Source organism: Oncorhynchus mykiss, chromosome 25 (genome assembly GCF_057628025.1).
Source record: "Oncorhynchus mykiss isolate SJ-2025 chromosome 25, ASM5762802v1, whole genome shotgun sequence".
Lineage (NCBI taxonomy): Eukaryota > Metazoa > Chordata > Actinopteri > Salmoniformes > Salmonidae > Oncorhynchus > Oncorhynchus mykiss.
In genome coordinates, this window is record NC_143046.1 from 36242489 (window position 1) to 36262500 (window position 20012).

General features: G+C 45.7%; 1 protein-coding gene across 1 annotated transcript in view; it reads right to left on the reverse strand.

The window, feature by feature from the left end:
• The window catches only part of LOC110505105 (alpha-1,3-mannosyl-glycoprotein 4-beta-N-acetylglucosaminyltransferase B), a 232126-nt gene that overhangs the window by 20662 nt on the left and 191452 nt on the right, over positions 1–20012 (reverse strand). Inside the window, exons 9-10 of the mRNA XM_036969826.2 lie at positions 5750–5880; positions 1773–1880 (exon numbers count right to left, since the gene is read on the reverse strand). Of these exons, the coding sequence (XP_036825721.2) occupies positions 1773–1880; positions 5750–5880 (239 nt within the window). The remainder of the gene's footprint in view (positions 1–1772; positions 1881–5749; positions 5881–20012) is intronic.

The window sequence follows — 20012 nt, forward strand, 5'->3', positions numbered from 1 at the left end:
GCCAAAAAGTTCAATTTTGGTTTCATCTGACCAGAGCACCTTCTTCCACATGTTTGGTCTCCCAGGTGGCTTGTGGCAAACTTTAAACAACACTTTTTATGGATATCTTTAAGAAATGGCTTTCTTCTTGCCACTCTTCCATAAAGGCCAGATTTGTGCAATATACGACTGATTGTTGTCCTATGGACAGAGTCTCCCACCTCAGCTGTAGATCTCTGCAGTTCATCCAGAGTGATCATGGTCCTCTTGGCTGCATCTCTGATCAGTCTTCTCCTTGTATGAGCTGAAAGTTTAGAGGGACGGCCAGGTCTTGGTAGATTTGCAGTGGTCTGATACTCCTTCCATTTCAATATTATCGCTTGCACAGTGCTCCTTGGGATGTTTAAAGCTTGGGAAATCTTTTTGTATCCAAATCCGACTTTAAACTTCTTCACAACAGTATCTCGGACCTGCCTGGTGTGTTCCTTGTTCTTCATGATGCTCTCTGCGCTTTTAACGGACCTCTGAGACTATCACAGTGCAGGTGCATTTATACGGAGACTTGATTACACACAGGTGGATTGTATTTATCATCATTAGTCATTTAGGTCAACATTGGATCATTCAGAGATCCTCACTGAACTTCTGGAGAGAGTTTGCTGCACTGAAAGTAAAGGGGCTGAATAATTTTGCACGCCCAATTTTTCAGTTTTTGATTTGTTAAAAAAGTTTGAAATATCCAATAAATGTCGTTCCACTTCATGATTGTGTCCCACTTGTTGTTGATTCTTCACAAAAAATACAGTTTTATATCTTTATGTTTGAAGCCTGAAATGTGGCAAAAGGTCGCAAAGTTCAAGGGGGCCGAATACTTTCGCAAGGCACTGTAAACTTCTTACCCACTGGGAATAAAAGCTGAAATAAATCATTCTCTCTACTATTATATTGACATTTCACATTCTTAAAATAAAGTCCTAAGACAGGGAATTTTTACTAGGATTAAATGTCAGGAATTGTGAAAAACTTAGTTAAAATGTATTTGGCTAAGGTGTATGTAAACTTCCGACTTCAAAAAAAACAAAACACACACACTCACACACACACACTTCACACACACACACACACACACACACACACACACACACACACACACACACACACACACACACACACACACACACACACACACACACACACACACACACACACACACACACACACAGTGACTCAGTTACAATGTTCGTGATGTAGATCTGCAGGTGCATATGCTCCAATTTCAAAACAATTTGGAGGCACAGTTGAAAAGTAAAAAAAGTTAACGCACTGAATATACACTGGATTAATTCTAAAATAAAAGCGTTACTTTTTTCAATGCATGAGAAATGTGTGGCGTGTGAAGATGGTCAAATGCGTGTCTCACACGCTCATTGCGTGACAGTTGTAAGCACTGATAAAATACTATTCATTTCAGTGGTGGAGGCCAGGCCTGCTTGGTGGAGAATCTCTAAATTGAGAAAGTGTTGGGCGTATTGATAGTGAATTGATTGGGTTAGATTGCAGTAGCAGTCTTCAGGCTGATATCCACTGATCTTAACAATCAGATACATTAAACACAGTATTCTTTACTTTGTAGTAAAAAATATTGAATCTGTGTGGTGACTTGAAATGTATATCAGTACTGCAGTGCTCAGAGACTTGATGCACAGTGAAAGGATGCTAGAGTATACAAAATGTATTGATTGGCTAGCGAGTCAGTGGGATACGGAAACACACAATGCTCGCGACGTACATACCTTGAGTTTCTGGATCTTTCCGGCCAGGGAGGAGTGAGTGCCCACATGCTGGAAGAGGGAGGGCTTGAAGCGAATCCTCAGGTTGGCCTTCTGCCTGTCGCAGTGTTTCTGTGTATGTGGCAGACGGGAGAGTTGAGAAAGAAAGAAAGAAAGAGAGAGGAGCAGGGAGAGAGAAAGAGAATAGGAGTGTGTGGGAGTTCCACAATTTTCTGAGACTGAGACCATTTTGGCAAGTGCAATTGAAAGGCATGGTATTTATACACTACATGGCCAAACGCATGTGGATACCCCTTCAAATTAGTGGATTCGGCTATTTCAGCCGCACCCATTCCTGACAGGTGTATAAAATCGAGCACACAGACATGCTATCTCCATAGACAAACGTTAGCAGTAGAATGGCCTTACTGAAGAGCTCTGTGTCTTTTAACATGGCACCATCATAGGATGCCACCTTTTCAACCAGTCAGTTCGTCAAACTTCTGCCCTGCTAGAGCTGCCCCGGTCAACTTTAAGTACTGTTATTGTGGAAACGTCTAGGAGCAACAATGGCTCAGCAGTGAAGTGGTAAGCCACACAAGCTCACATAACGAGACTGCCAAGTGCTGAATAGCGCAAAAATGGTTTGTCCTCAGTTGCAACAAGTCACTACAGAGTTCCCAACTGCCACTGGAAGCAACATCTTTAATAATTAATAATAAATACAAATACGTCAGCACAATAACTTTGTCAGGAGCTTCAAGAAATGGGTTTCCATGGCCGCGCAGCCGCACACAAGCCTAAGATCACCATTAGCAATGCCAATTCTTGGCTGGAGTGGTGTGAAGGTCGCCGTCATTGGACTCTGGAGCCGTGGAAACACATTCTCTGGATTGATGAATCACTCTTCACCATCTGGCAGTCCGAAGGACGAATCTGGGTTTGGAGGATGCCAGGATAACGTTACTTGCCCCAATGCATAGTGCCAACTGTAAAGTTTGTGGAGGAGGAATAATGGTCTGGGGCTGTTTTTAATGGTTCAGGCTCCTTAATTCCAGTGAAGGGAAATCTTAACGCTCCAGCATACAATGACATTCTTGACGATTCTGTGCTTCCAACTTTGTGGCAACAGTTTGGGGAAGGCCCTTTCCTGTTTCAACATGACATTGCCCCTGTGCACAAAGCGAGGTCCATACAGAAATGGACGGGTGTGGAAGAACTTGACAGACCTTCACAGAGCCCTGACCTGAATTTCAAACACCATTGGGATGAATTGGCACGCCAACTAGGAGCCAGGCCTACTCGGCAACATCAGTGCCCGACCTCACTAATGCTCGTGGGGGAATGGAAGCAAGTCCCCGCAGCAAGTTTCCAACATCTAGTGGAAAACCTTCCCAGAAGAGTGGAGGCTGTTATTGCAGCGGGAAGGACCAACTACATATTAATGCCCATGATTCTGGAATGAGATGTTCGACGTCCACATACTTTGGGCCATGTAGTGTATGTACAGTCGTGGCCAAAAGTTTTGAGAATGACACAAATTTTAATTTTCACATTAATTTTCAGTCTGCTGCCTCAGTTTGTATGATGGCAATTTGCATACACTGAAGAATGATCAGATGAATTGCAATTAATTGAAAAGTCACTCTTTGCCAAGCAAATTAACTGAATCCCCAAAAAACATTTCCACTGCATTTCAGCCCTGCCACAAAAGGACCAACTGGCTGCCAGTGAGATTGCACCTAAATTAATCATTTATCGGATCATCAAGAACTTCAAGGAGAGCGGTTCAATTGTTGTGAAGAAGGCTTCAGGGCGCCCAAGAAAGTCCAGCAAGCGCTAGGACCGTCTCTTAAAGTTGATTCAGCTGCGGGATTGGGGCACCACCAGTGCAGAGCTTGCTCAGGAATGGCAGCAGGCAGGTGTGAGTGCATCTGCATGCACAGTGAGGCGAAGACTTTTGGAGGATGGACTGGTGTAAAGGGCAGCAAAGAAGCCACTTCTCTCCAGGAAAAACATCAGGGACAGACTGATATTCTGTAAAAGGTACAGGGATTACTGATATTCTGTAAAAGGTACAGGGATTGGACTTCTGGGGTAAAGTCATTTTCTCTGATGAATCCTCTTTCTGATTGTTTGGGGCATCCGGAAAAAAGCTTTTCCGGAGAAGACAACGTGCGCGCTACCATCAGTCCTGCGTCATGCCAACAGTAAAGCATCCTGAGAGCATTCATGTGTGGGGTTGCTTCTCAGCCAAGGGAGTGGGCTCACTCACAGTTTTGCCTAAGAACGCAGCCATGAATAAAGAATGGTACCAACACATCCTTCGAGAGCAACTTCTCTCAACCATCCAGGAACAGTTTGGTGACGAACAATGCCTTTTCCAGCATGATGGAGCACCTTGCCATAAGGCAAAAGTATTAACTAAGTGGCACGGGGAACAAAACATCAATATTTTGGGTCCATGGCCAGGAAACTCCCCAGACATTAATCCCATTGAGAACTTGTGGTCAATCCTCAAAAGGCGGGTGGGTGGACAAACAAAAACCCACAAATTCTGACAAACTCCAAGCATTGATTATGCAAGAATGGGCTGCCATCAGTCAGGATGTGTCCCAAAAGTTAATTGACAGCATGCAAGGGCAAATTGCAGAGGTCTTGAAAAAGAAAGGTTAAGGCCTCCCGGTTGGTGCAGTGGTCTAAGGCACTGCATTGCAGTTTTAACTGTGCCACCAGAGATTCTGGGTTTGAACCAAGGCTCTGTCGCAGCCGGTCGCGACTGGGAGGTTTGGTTGGGTTTCGGAGGATGCATGGCTCTCGACCTTCGCCTCACCCGAGTCCGTACGGGAGTTGCAGCGATGAGACAAGACTGTAACTACTACCAATTGGATACCACGAATTTGGGTAGACAAAAAAGGGGTTAAAAAAGTTTACATTTAAAACATTTCAAAAGAATGGTCAACACTGTAAATATCGACTCTATGCATCAACTTCATGTATTTGTCAATAAAAGCCTTTACATGTATGAAATGCTTGTAATTATACTTCAGTATTCCATAGTAACATCTGACATTAATATTAATTAATATTTGTGTCATTCTCAAAACTTTTGGCCACGACTGTACAGGTAACTGGCAAAATAAAGGAAAAGTGTCTTAATAGGGTGATGGGCAACCATGTGCCACCAAAACAGCTTCAATGCACCTTGGCATAGATTCTACAAGTGTCTGGGATGCGAACACCATTCTTCCATGAGAAATTCTATAATTCTGTGTATTGTTGATGGTAGTGGAAAACGCCGTCTCAGGCACCACTCCAGAATCCCCCATAAGTGTTCAATTGGGTTGAGATCTGATGACACACACACAAACACATCCTTTAAATCACCTATGCTCCTTTGAGAACTCTTTCAAATTCACTGAGATCTCTTCTTTTAGCCATGGTAGTTTTTATAATTTTTATAATGACCACAATCATGATGGGATTTTAATTGCTTAATTAACTCAGGAACCCCACCTGTGTGGAAGCACCTATTTTCAATATACTTTGGCTGCTTTTACACAGACATACCAATTCTTATATTGTTTTCACTAATAGGTCTTTTGACCAATCAGATCAGCTTCGCGAAAATAACATCAGAATTGGGTTGCCTGTGTCAACGCAGCCTTTGTATCCCTCATTGTTGTGTATTGATATTCTAGTTTTGTCCGTTTAGGGCACCTGTAACCTGCATTGAAATGCTTGGAATGTTCTTCCTGTGAAATGCATTAAACAATGCCCACGTTAATTTAAACTCCAGTCTCATGTCCTGTCCAGTGTACAGTGTGCTATACAACACTCATTTGCTAAAGTGTTTACTTTATTTTTGCAGTAACCTGTTGCTCCCTGCTTGGATAATCTGTAATACATCCCTCTTTCCTCCCTCCCTTGAAGTAATCACTGATCTAACATGACTGAGTCCAAATAAAAACTTGTTTTAGGACAGTGGTCACCACACTTACCGCATCCTTCTCTGGGTTGCACACCTTGACCCACATGATGTGGTCCAGCAGCCAGTCAATGGGCTTGTCCTTGTAGAACATTAGCATAAACTCCACAATCAGCGACAGGTCCAGCGACTTGAACATCTTACCTGAGGAGAGAGGATATACAAGTCAATTACAACGCGAGACATCATCAAATATCGCCAAAGGTTGTTCAGGTAGTACCTTGTCTGTTTCAAAATGTTTCATCATATCTTGAGCCTATGGAACACTACTTGGGTTTCCAATTTAAAAATGGTCCTTAGCTACTATCCCCTGGACCTTTGTGAAGATATGAAGGGATTGAACAGGTTTTAGAAATATGGTAGTAACTACCTTGCCCTTTCAGATTTATTAGAAATGCTTAGGGGGTCGATTTGGAATTGGGTAAAAGGAAGTATAAAGTAGAGTGTTGCAAGTTACAACGACCTAGAACGGAGGCTAAACTTAGCCAGTGTGCTCTGAAATTAAATCTGAATGACATATAATTGCACACAGACCCTTGAGCTCTGAATTTAAATTTAACATAATTGTCAGATTAATACATTGGAGTCAATTTCACAAAGTCACCAAGTGGGTTACGAGAACAAACATTTTTTGGTCAAAACAAGGTCGCTCGAGGTCTGGAATGAGATTATTTTACAGGTGTTTAATTGCACTGCTTTGAAGCACTTTCCACCACAATGTTTTAACAGCTTGTCACCACAAAGACAGAAGATACCATTTAACCAATCACAAGATCAAAAATATATTATTTTTCCTGGAGTATAAGAACATGATGTATGGTCTTGTTTTGTCCTCATACAAAACATAATCCAATAAAATACACACTCAGCCACCCATGCATGCACACACTGAAGTGCAAAAGTGACAATGGGAACCTCTGTTCAGACTGAACACCGATCCCCTCAACTCGAAGACACATTTCCTTCGTCTCTCTCTTCCTTGCCTATTACAACACAACAGAAAAGTACTCCCTCTCATCTCCCCCACTCTTCTTTATACCTTCTCACCTCTCTCTGTACATTCAAACACTTTTCTCTTCTCCCCCACCCACTTGTTACCCCATCTCTACAGAGGTAAACACTCTTTCCTTGGCTGGCTGAGCTGTAGCATTCATCCTCCATCCTTCTCTCCCTCCCAACATGAAAAAGTATGAAAATGTATGCACTCACTACGTTAAGTCGCTCTGGATAAGAGCATCTGCTAAATAAATAAAACATCAATGGTTACGGTCTTCTCATGGTTACAGTCCTCTCTTTCTGGCCCCACACTCCAGGACCAGGGCCTTTGTCATTGTGAGGGTTATGATGCCTCAGAACTGTGGGTTTATGAGAGAGAGGTCGAGAGGTAGAGCGTTCGAGTGGAGGAGGAGTTTACAACTCATTAGAATCCCACTGAGAGAGAGAGAAAGAGGTGTGGGAGTAAGGGAGGCGAGGCAGAAATGGGAGGAGGGAGCGAGAGATGGTTTGAAACCAAGAGAGAGAAATGGCAAGAGGGTGAGAGGTTGAGCACTCGCGTCAGGGAAGGAGGTGTGCAATAACTCATTATAGGAGGGAGAGAGAGGTGTGAGCGGGGATGGTTGGGGTAGAGAGTGAAAGTGTGAAAGGTCAGGGCTTGCGTAAGGGAAGGAGATATGCTATCTAACAACTCATTAGAAATCTCGCTGAGAAATGGAGGAAAGGATGGAGAGAGGAATAGAGAATGGGGATGAGTGGGAGGAGGGAGAGAGAGAGAGATGGGTAGAGACGGGGAAAGAGAGGGTGGCCGGTCAGGTGGTCACGTGAGAGGAGTTAGGACCTGCTGGGGAAGAGGGGGAGTGGAGGAGTGGAGAGATAAAGTAAGGCAGTAAGAGAGAGATAAGTAGAGAGCGAGAGAGAGAGAGGGGCAAAAAGATATGACAAACATTCATTACAGGCCTGCTGAGGGGGGAGAGAAGGGGGGTGGGATGCTGGAAGAAAGGTGGATGCTTGTGTGGAAGGGGGTGAGGGGGGTGAGAGTGAATGAATGAGAAATAGAAAGACTAGAGAACAAAATCAAATAAAATGTATTTGTCGCATGCGCCGAATACAACAGACCGTGAAATGCTTACTTTAAATCCCTTAACCAACAATGCAGTTTTAAGAGAATAGAGTTTAGAAAATATTTACTAAATAAGCTAAAGTAAAAAATGAAAATAAAAAAACAATTAAAATAACAATACTGAGGCTATATACAGTCGGTACTTGTAACGAGTCAATGTGCGGGGGTACAGCTTAGCGAGTAGCAGCAGTGTAAAAAACTAAAATGGGTGGGGTCAATGCAAATAGTCCGGGTCGCCTTTTGATAAATTGTTCAGCAATCTTATGGCTTGGGGGTAGAAGCTGTTAAGGAGCGTTTTGGACCTAGACCAGTTAGGCTTCTTGTGTGGTAGGACTTGGGCGACACCGCCTAGTACATACAGTTGAAGTCGGAAGTTTACACACACTTAGGTTGGAGTCATTAAAAATAGTTTTTCAACAACTCCACACATTTCTTGTTAACAAACTATAGATTTGGCAAGTCAGTTCAGACACCTACTTTGTGCATGACACAAGACATTATTCCAACAATTGTTTACAGACAGATTATTTCACAATTCCAATGGGTCAGAAGTTTACATACACTAAGTTGACTGTGCCTTTAAACAGTTTGGAAAATTCCAGAAAATGATGTAATGACTTTAGAAGCTTCTGATATGCTAATTGACATAATTTGAGTCAATTGGTGGTATACCTGTGGATGTATTTCAAGGCCTACCTTCAAACTCAGTGCCTTTTTGCTTGACATCATGGGAAAATCAAAAGAAATCAGCCAAGACCTCAGAAACAAAATTGTAGACCTCCACAAGTCTGGTTCATCTTTGGGAGCAATTTACAAACGCCTGAAGGTACCACATTTATTTGTACAAACAATAGAACGCAAGAATAAACACCATGGGACCACCATCCGTCATACCGCTCAGGAAGGAGACACATTCTGTCTCCTAGAGATGAACGTACTTCGGTGCGAAAAGCGCAAATCAATCCCAGAACAGCAAAGGACCTTGTGCAGATGCTGGAGGAAACAGGTACAAAAGTATCTACATCCACAGTAAAAATGAGTCCTATATCGACATAACATGAAAGGCCGCTAAGCAAGGAAGAAGCCACTGCTCCAAAACGGCCATAAAAAAGCCAGACTACTGTTTGCAACTGCACATGGGGACAAAGATCGTGCATTTTGGAAAAATGTCCTCTGGTTTGATAAAACAAAAATAGAACTGTTTGGCCATAATGACCATCGTTATGTTTGGAGGAAAAAGGGGATGCTAGCAAGCCGAAGAACACCTTCCCAACCATAAAGCACAGGGGTGGCAGCATCATGTTGTGGGGGTGCTTTGCTGCAGGAGGGACTAGTGCACTTCACAAAATAAAACAGAATTTTTACTTGGATTAAATGTCAGGAATTGTGAAAAACTGAGTTTAAATGTATTTGGCTAAGGTGTATGTACATTTCCGACTTTGACTGAAAGTACTGGAAACAATGGAACAGTATGAAATATCGGGGAAACCAGGCCTGGTTTTCATAGCTGACTTTGAAAATGTTACGGTGCGTGAATGAGGACCCAAAAGCGAATTAACTTAAACAGAGCTTCTTTAATTACCAAACATAGGTAGGCTCAGACGGACCGGCAGATTCCGACAGGACAAGACAAGGTTACAGCAAACATGACGACAGTCTGGTTCAGGCATGAAACACAACAAACAAGAATCCGACAAGGACAGGAGCAGAAACAGAGAGAGATATAGGGACCTAATCAGAGGGAAAAAGGGAACAGGTGGGAAAAGGGGTGACGAGGTGGTTAGGAGGAGACAAGGCACAGCTGGGGGAAAGAGGGGGAGAAAAGGTAACCTAACAACGACCAGCAGAGGGAGACAGGGTGAAGGGAAAGGACAGAGACAAGACACAACATGACAGTACATGACAGTACCCCCCCACTCACCGAGCGCCTCCTGGCGCACTCGAGGAGGAAACCTGGCGGCAACGGAGGAAATCCTCGATCAGCGCACGGTCCAGCACGTCCCGAGAGGGAACCCAACTCCTCTCCTCAGGACCGTACCCCTCCCAATCTACGAGGTACTGGTGACCACGGCCCCGAGGACGCATGTCCAAAATTCTACGGACCCTGTAGATGGGTGCGCCCTCGACAAGGATGGGGGGGGGGGGGGGGGGGAAGACGAGCGGGGGCGCGAAGGACGGGCTTGATGCAGGAGACATGGAAGACCGGGTGGACGCGACGAAGGTATCGCGGAAGAAGAAGTCGAACTGCGACAGGATTAATGACCCGAGAAATACGGAACGGACCAATGAACCGCGGGGTCAACTTGCGAGAAGCCGTCTTAAGGGGAAGGTTCTGAGTGGAGAGCCAAACTCTCTGACCGCGACAATATCTAGGACTCTTAGTTCTACGCTTATTAGCAGCTCTCACAGTCTGCGTCCTATAACGGCAAAGTGCAGACCTGACCCTCTTCCAGGTGCGCTCGCAACGTTGGACAAAAGCCTGAGCGGAGGGGACGCTGGACTCGGCGAACTGAGATGAGAACAGCGGAGGCTGGTACCCGAGGCTACTCTGAAAAGGAGATAGCCCGGTCGCAGACGAAGGAAGCGAGTTGTGGGCGTATTCTGCCCAGGGGAGCTGTTCTGACCAAGAAGCAGGGTTGCGAAAAGAAAGACTGCGTAAGATGCGACCAATAGTCTGATTGGCCCGTTCTGCTTGACCGTTAGACTGGGGGTGAAAGCCGGAAGAGAGACTGACGGAAGCCCCAATCAAACGGCAAAACTCCCTCCAAAATTGAGACGTGAATTGCGGACCTCTGTCCGAAACGACGTCTGACGGAAGGCCATGAATTCTGAAAACATTCTCGATGATGATTTGTGCCGTCTCTTTAGCAGAAGGAAGCTTAGCAAGGGGAATGAAATGAGCCGCCTTAGAGAACCTATCGACAACCGTAAGAATAACAGTCTTCCCCGCTGACGAAGGCAGTCCGGTGACAAAATCTAAGGCGATGTGAGACCACGGTCGAGAGGGAATAGGAAGCGGCCTGAGACGGCCGGCAGGAGGAGAGTTACCAGACTTAGTCTGCGCGCAGACCGAACAAGCAGCCACGAAACGACGCGTGTCATGCTCCCGGGTGGGCCACCAAAAACGCTGGCGAATGGAAGCAAGCGTACCCCGAACGCCAGGGTGGCCGGCTAACTTGGCAGAGTGAGCCCACTGAAGAACGGCCAGACGAGTAGGAACGGGAACGAAAAGAAGGTTCCTAGGACAAGCACGCGGCGACGGAGTGTGAGTGAGCGCTTGCTTTACCTGCCTCTCAATTCCCCAGACAGTCAACCCGACAACACGCCCCTCAGGGAGAATCCCCTCGGGGTCAGTGGAGGCTACTGAAGAACTGAAGAGACGAGACAAAGCATCAGGCTTGGTGTTCGAGCGAAAAACAGCGCCCAACGCGCCTGACGCGCATTAAGTCGTTTGGCAGAACGGATGTACTCAAGGTTCCTATGGTCAGTCCAAACGACAAAAGGAACGGTCGCCCCCTCCAACCACTGTCGCCATTCGCCTAGGGCTAACCGGATGGCGAGCAGTTCGCGGTTACCCACATCATAGTTACGTTCCGACGGCGACAGGCGATGAGAAAAATACGCGCATGGGTGGACCTTGTCGTCAGAGAGGGAGCGCTGAGAAAGAATGGCTCCCACGCCCACCTCTGACGCGTCAACCTCGACAACAAACTGTCTAGAGACGTCAGGTGTAACAAGGATAGGAGCGGATGAAAAACGATTCTTGAGGAGATCAAAAGCTCCCTGGGCGGAAACGGACCACTTAAAGCACGTCTTGACAGAAGTAAGGGCTGTGAGAGGAGCTGCCACCTGACCGAAATTACGGATGAAACGACGATAGAAGTTCGCGAAGCCGAGAAAGCGCTGCAGCTCGACGCGTGACTTAGGGACGGGCCAATCAATGACAGCTTGGACCTTAGCGGGATCCATCTTAATGCCTTCAGCGGAAATAACAGAACCGAGAAATGTGACGGAGGAGGCATGAAAAGTGCACTTCTCAGCCTTCACAAAAAGACAATTCTCTAAAAGGCGCTGGAGGACACGTCGAACGTGCTGAACATGAATCTGGAGTGACGGTGAAAAAATCAGGATATCGTCAAGGTAAACGAAAACAAAGATGTTCAGCATGTCTCTCAGGACATCATTGACTAATGCCTGAAAGACAGCTGGAGCGTTAGCGAGGCCGAAAGGAAGAACCCGGTATTCAAAGTGCCCTAACGGAGTGTTAAACGCCGTCTTCCACTCGTCCCCCTCCCTGATGCGCACGAGATGGTAAGCGTTACGAAGGTCCAACAGTGAAAAACCTGGCTCCCTGCAGGATCTCGAAGGCTGAAGACATAAGAGGAAGCGGATAACGATTCTTCACTGTTATGTCATTCAGCCCTCGATAATCTATGCAGGGGCGCAGAGACCCGTCCTTCTTCTTGACAAAAAAAACCCCCGCTCCGGCGGGAGAGGAGGAGGGGACTATGGTACCGGCGTCAAGAGCTACAGACAAATAATCTTCGAGAGCCTTACGTTCGGGAGCCGACAGAGAGTATAGTCTACCCCGGGGGGGGGGGTGGTTCCCGGAAGGAGATCAATACTACAATCATACGACCGGTGTGGAGGAAGAGAGGTGGCCCTGGACCGGCTGAACACCGTGCGCAGATCGTTCCTCCGGCACCCCTGTCAAATCACCAGGCTCCTCCTGTGAAGAAGAGACAGAGGAAACAGGAGGGATAGCAGACATTAAACATTTCACATGACAAGAGACGTTCCAGGAGAGGATAGAATTACTAGACCAATTAATGGAAGGATTATGACAAACTAGCCAGGGATGGCCCAAAACAACAGGTGTAAAAGGTGAACGAAAAATTAAAAAAGAAATGGTTTCACTATGATTACCAGAAACAGTGAGGGTTAAAGGTAGCGTCTCACGCTGAATCCTGGGGAGAGGACTACCATCCAGGGCGAACAAGGCCGTGGGCTCCTTTAACTGTCTGAGAGGAATGTCATGTTCCCGAGCCCAGGTCTCGTCCATAAAACAGCCCTCCGCCCCAGAGTCTATTAAGGCACTGCAGGAAGCTGACGAACCGGTCCAGCGTAGATGGACCGACAAGGTAGTGCAGGATCTTGAAGGAGAGACAGGAGTAGTAGCGCTCACCAGTAGCCCTCCGCTTACTGAAGAGCTCTGGCCTTTTACTGGACATGAAGTGACAAAATGACCAGCGGAACCGCAATAGAGACAGAGGCGGTTGGTGATTCTCCGTTCCCTCTCCTTAGTCGAGATGCGGATACCTCCCAGCTGCATGGGCTCAGCACCCGAGCCGGCAGAGGAAGATGGTAGTGATGCGGAGAGGGGGGCAACGGAGAACGCGAGCTCCTTTCCACGAGCTCGGTGACGAAGATCAACCCGTCGCTCAATGCGAATAGCGAGTTCAATCAAGGAATCCACGCTGGAAGGAACCTCCCGGGAGAGAATCTCATCCTTTACCTCTGCGCGGAGACCCTCCAGAAAACGAGCGAGCAAAGCCGGCTCGTTCCAGCCACTGGAGGCAGCAAGAGTGCGAAACTCAATAGAGTAGTCTGTTATGGATCGATTACCTTGACATAGGGAAGACAGGACCCTGGAAGCCTCCTCCCCAAAAACAGATCGATCAAAAACCCGTATCATCTCCTCCTTAAAGTCCTGATACTGGTTAGTACACTCAGCCCTTGCCTCCCAGATTGCCGTGCCCCACTCACGAGCCCGTCCAATAAGGAGAGATATGACGTAGGCGACACGAGCAGTGCTCCTGGAGAAAGTGTAGGGCTGGAGAGAAAACACAATATCACACTGGGTGAGGAACGAGCGGCATTCAGTGGGCTCCCCAGAGTAACACGGCGGGTTATTGATTCTGGGCTCCGGAGATTCGAAAGCCCTGGAAGTGGCCGGTGGATCGAGGCGGAGATGGTGAACCTGTTCTGTGAGGTTGGAGACTTGGGTGGCCAGGGTCTCAACGGCATGTCGAGCAGCAGACAATTCCTGCTCGTCTCTGCCTAGCATCGCTCCCTGGATCCCGACGGCTGAGTGGAGAGGATCCGAAGTCGCTGGGTCCATTCTTGGTCGGATTCTTCTGTTACGGTGCGTGAATGAGGACCCAAAAGCGAATTAACTTAAACAGAGCTTCTTTAATTACCAAACATAGGTAGGCTCAGACGGACCGGCAGATTCCGACAGGACAAGACAAGGTTACAGCAAACATGACGACAGTCTGGTTCAGGCATGAAACACAACAAACAAGAATCCGACAAGGACAGGAGCAGAAACAGAGAGAGATATAGGGACCTAATCAGAGGGAAAAAGGGAACAGGTGGGAAAAGGGGTGACGAGGTGGTTAGGAGGAGACAAGGCACAGCTGGGGGAAAGAGGGGGAGAAAAGGTAACCTAACAACGACCAGCAGAGGGAGACAGGGTGAAGGGAAAGGACAGAGACAAGACACAACATGACAGTACATGACAGAAAAGGCTTTCGATAAAGTACAACTGGAGTTTTTACGTAAATGCCTGGAATATTTCAATTTTGGAGAATCTCTTATAAAATGGGTTAAAGTTATGTATAGTATCCCTAGGTGTAAAATAGTAAATAATGACCTAAGACAGGGATTTTTTACTGGATTAAATGTCAGGAATTGAATTAAAACTGAGTTTCAATTTGGCTAAGGTATATGTAAACTTCCGACTTCAACTGTAGGTCCTGGATGACAGGAAGCTTGGCCCCAGTGATGTACTTGGCTGTATGTACTACCCTCTGTGGCGCCCTATGGTTGGATTCCGAGCAGTTGCCATACACCTCTCGATGGTGTAGCTGTAGAATTTTTGAGGATCTAGGGACCAATGCCAAAACGTTTCAGTCTCCTTAGAGGAAAAGGCGTTTCTTGGTGTTTTTGGAACATGATAGTTTGTTGGTGATGTGGACACCAAGGAACTTGAAACTGTCAACCCGCTCCACTACAGCCCCGTCAATGTGAATCGGGCATGTTCGGCCCTCCTTTTCCTTTGTCTTGCTCTTCTTGAGGTAGAGGTTGTTGTCCTGGCACCACAATGCCAGGTCTCTGACCTACTCCCTATAGGCTGTCTCATCGTTGTCGGTAGTCAGGCCTACCACAGTTGTCGTCAGCAAACGTAATGATGGTGTTGGACTCATGCTTGGCCACGCAGTCGTGGGTGAATAGGGAGTACAGGTGGGGACTAAGCATGCACCCCTGAGGGGCCCCTGTGTTGAGGATCAGTGTGGCAAATGTGTTGTTGCCTACCCTTACCACCTGGGGGCGGCCTGTCAGGAAGTCCAGGATCCAGTTGCAGATGGAGGTGTTTAGTCCCAGGGTCCTTAGCTCAGTGATGAACTTTGGTCTAGGGTTTCCGGGATGATTGTGTTGATGTGAGCCATGACCAGACTTTCAAATCACTTAACTTCTTCTCAATTTCCACCTAAAGACATACCCTAATCTAACTGCCTGTAGCTCAGGCCCAGAGACAAGGATACGCATATTCTTGGTATCATTTGAAAGGAAACACTCTGAATTTTGTGGAAATGTGAATTGAACTTAGGAGAATATAACACAATAGATCTGGTAGAAGAAAATACAAGGAAATGTTTTTTATTGTTGCGGCATCATCTTTCAAATGACCAAGAACAGCCAAACATACAGATAGGATGCTGTGGATGATTTGAATGAAGAACATAAGATGGCAACAATAGCTGAGCAAAGTTTTGGACAGATAACTTCAAAAACGAGCGAGCTACATGACATTGAGCATGAAGTCACCCAGGTGTCCCACACAAATGTACCCAAATGTACCCAAGTGGCCGAATTGGTTCAGTGATACATTTTGAAGGAAAGAACTATATACAAAATACATAAATGCTATTCTAACACCCCCCCCCCCCCCCCCAAAAAAAAAATATACAGTGGGGAGAACAAGTATTTGATACACTGCTGATTTTGCAGGTTTTCCTACTTACAAAGCATGTACAGGTCTGTAATGTTTATCATAGGTACACTTCAACACCGAGAGATGGAATCTAAAACAAAAATCCAGAAAATCACATTGTATGATTTTTAAGTAATTCACTTGCATTTTATTGCATGACATAAGTATTTGATCACCTACCAACCAGTAAGAATTCCGGCTCTCACAGACCTGTTAGTTCTTCTCTAAGAAGCCTTCCTGTTCTCCACTCATTACCTGTATTAACTGCACCTGTTTGAACTCGTTACCTGTATAAAAGAGACCTGTCCACACACTCAATCAATCAGACTCCAACCTCTCCACAATGGCCAAGACCAGAGTGGTGTAAGGACATCAGGGATACAATTGTAGAACTGCACAAGGCTGGGATGGGCTACAGGACAATAGGCAAGCAGCTTGGTGAGAAGGCAACAACTGTTGGCGCAGTTATTAGAAAATGGAAGAAGTTCAAGATGACGGTCAATCACCCTCGGTCTGGGGCTCCATGCAAGATCTCAACTCGTGGGGCATCAATGATCATGAGGAAGGTGAGGGATCAGCCCAGAACTACACGACAGGACCTGGTCAATGACCTGAAGAGAGCTGGGACCACAGTCTCAAAGAAAACCATTAGTAACACACTACGCCGTCATGGATTAAAATCCTGCAGCGCACGCAAGGTCCCCCTGCTCAAGCCAGCGCATGTCCAGGCACATCTGAAGTTTGCCAATGACCATCTGGATGATCCAGAGGAGGAATGGGAGAAGGTCATGTGGTCTGATGAGACAGAAATCAAGCTTTATGGTCTAAACTCCACTCGCTGTGTTTGGAGGAAGAAGAAGGATGAGTACAACCCCAAGAACACCATCCCAACCGTGAAGCATGGAGGTGGAAACATTCTTTGGGATGCTTTTCTGCAAAGGGGACAGGACGACTGCACCGTATTGAGGGGAGGATGGATGGGGCCATGTATCGCGAGATCTTGGCCTTCCCTCAGTAAGAGCATTGAAGATGGGTCGTGGCTGGGTCTTCCAGCATGACAATGACCCGAAACACACAGCCAGGGCAACTAAGGAGTGGCTCCGTAAGAAGCATCTCAAAGTCCTGGAGTGGCCTAGCCAGTCTCCAGACCTGAACCCAATAGAAAATCTTTGGAGGGAGCTGAAAGTCTTTATTGCCCAGCGACAGCCCCAAAACCTGAAGGATCTGGAGAAGGTCTGTATTGAATATGTACTGCTATGCGTAACACCAGTGGCTCCGCAATGGCGAATGAACCTCTTTTACGCCAGAGTTTATGACAAAGATTGGTCTTCAAACGTATAACCAATACATATTGCCGTTTACCTCAGCTCATTGGCTATCTTCCAAGCTAGATTTCAAAATGATCAGTGGTCATTGGGCCAAAATACAGTCAATCAACGATAGACTGCTCCTACCATTGGTGCGCAATGAGGTCATTGATTGGTGTCTTCAAATCGGTTTGTTTCGGTCAATACGTCCCGGGAAAAGAACCATCAAGTATGGTTGTGTTAGTAACAACCGAAGAATTGCAATGAAACCAACCATGACTGGATAAACGTTTGTTTAGTGTGTGTAATTACCACGAACGCATCGTCCAAAGTTGAATGAGACAGAAATCACGACGCAAGCGGTTTACAAATGTTTCGTGTTAGGCTATAAAAATGTATTTTATCAAACAAAACTAACATTCACTGTGTAGTTCGGACACTTGGCATTGCCACCAGAGGAAGATCTTCAATGGTAAACAATTTATTTTATTGTTATTTCTGACTTTCATGACGCTAATGCTTGGTTGGAAAATGCTAGTAATACTTGTGTGTGTGTGGCGCCGTCCTCAGAAAATATCATGTTTGCTTTCGCAGTAAAGCCTTTTTGAAATCTGACACAGCGGCTGGATTAATAAGACGTTCATCTTTTAAATGATGTAAGATACATATATTTACAAGAATGTTTACTATAACAAATGGTGTATTTAGAATGTTAGCTCTCTGCAGTTTCACCGGATGTTGGCCTGGTGGGACGTTAGCGTCTCACCTACCCTAGAGAGGTTAAACACAAAAGTGTGCAAATATTGTCATCATGAGGTAGATAGACATTCTGCTGTGTGTGTGTGTGTTTAACATTTTGTACATTTTAGGGGGGGGGGGGGGTGAGAGAGAGCGTATGTTCGTGGGTATGTGCATAACAGCCTCTGATGCCTCTGAGGCGTCATTCAGCGTCATTCCTGCTTTCATCAGGCAGGTGTGTGACTTCCTGAGTCACTGACATGCACAGAAACAGTAGGGCACATTGATCTGAGAACAGTATGACCCAGTGACTCACTGAGACTGATTCTACTGACTGATCTCGTGACTGTGCTCAGAACAGGGCAGAGGGTAGTGAACCAATTGAAGAATTTCATCACAATGACCTCTTTCATCTGGGGGGGGGGGGGGGGAATGACATAAGCTAAGTGATGAAAGCATTTAAAAAGTTTATGCGTATGCAGAGGCACACATGCATACAGGGATAACCTCTATAGGCACACACCATAACTTCAATGCTGAGTTGTGCAAAATGGCCTGTGAATGCGGTCTTATAAAACAATGCATAAGGTTAAACGATAAAAGCATAACATTCAATTTCCATTTTAGAGAGCCATTTAACAATCTGTCCTCTTGGGGATTTCCCGTAGCCACGGGGATAGTAATAAAAGCCCACATGTACTCATGCACACACATCAGTCTCCACGGTGAAATGTCCAGCCCCAGTCAATGATACAGTTGAATTGAAGCCAATATTGTAGAAAATTGAAAAAGTCCCCACAAGGATAGTAAAATAGTGAAAGTTCTCTCCTGTGGGAACATTTCCCACATCCCCACTTGGACAAAGGCTATTTTAAGCTTAGTGGTAACATGCTGACCACACCACTCGCATTACGTGCGCGAGCGTTGCAAAGTAAATGTACACATACATGTTATTCAATCATTTCATCTGAACTCTCAATACCGCTCGCACTCGTCTGAGTAGCCAGGCGCTAAAATACAACTTGGTTCTATTTTTGACGCTTGACGCGCTGAAAGTCCCGCCTCTCCCATCTCCTCATTGGTTTTTAGGAGCATATAGCCACATGGGTGATTGAAGGATGAACTGAGGTCCACACTCCAGTCCGGTGGTGGTAATGCACCTTAATGTTGGTAGCCAACCGAGATATAAAGTACACGGAGAAAGAAGAAGACTAATACTGAAGGAGGAGAGATTACTAGAAACAATTAGTTTCCCCTATTATCTGTGGATGTCGGCGTAAAGAACACACAATTTTGTGTGACTCATATCGTGGAAATTACCACGAGAGACACCTGACGTCAATATTAAATGAATCATTCTTTATTATCAGCAAGCTGGAGAGCTTCCAGTCAAACTTAGATGCATAAAGTATCGGTCTGAAGTGGGACTGTAGGGGCAGTCCAATTAGTACTCTTATATACTGCTTACACAGACAAGTTATATTTGCATGATTTACATTATTCATAATTAATAAATCATTAACTTTTGGTTCATGCACATGACTGACCAATACCTCACGTGGCCTCTTCTCGCCAAGCTGAGACCTTGAAACTGAGACACCCCTTTCGGTTCTCAAAACAATGTTCTGGGCCTACTGCCAAATTACAGATACTAATAGTGAGGATTCCTCCCATGCACGATCAATCAGTGACTTGTTGAACCCAGTCGAATGGGTTATTAGAAAAGCACCAACATAAAATTCTCCTTCACACTCAAAATGGATCAGAATTCTACAAAGATGTCGACAAAAGGACCTTGTGTATTTCAGGTAAAATAACAACCCAATGTTTATATCCCAGGACAAATGACCGAGACACAGCAAGCTAGCTAGCTAAATGTCCATGAATGTTTATTGAGTTCCAACCTGTCCCCAAATGAATACAGTTGGTTCAGAGTTTTAATACTTCAACCTGCGTGTCTGGCTCGTGTCTGGTGTGGATGTTCAAATCAACATTTGCGAGATGGCGCAAGCGAGTGCCCGGTCTACACAGTATGTTAGGGTTAGGAAAAATGTGATTTTGAATGCAAAATAGACTTTAGGTCCTCAGGAGGATAGCAAAACATATAGTGTGTGGGCTT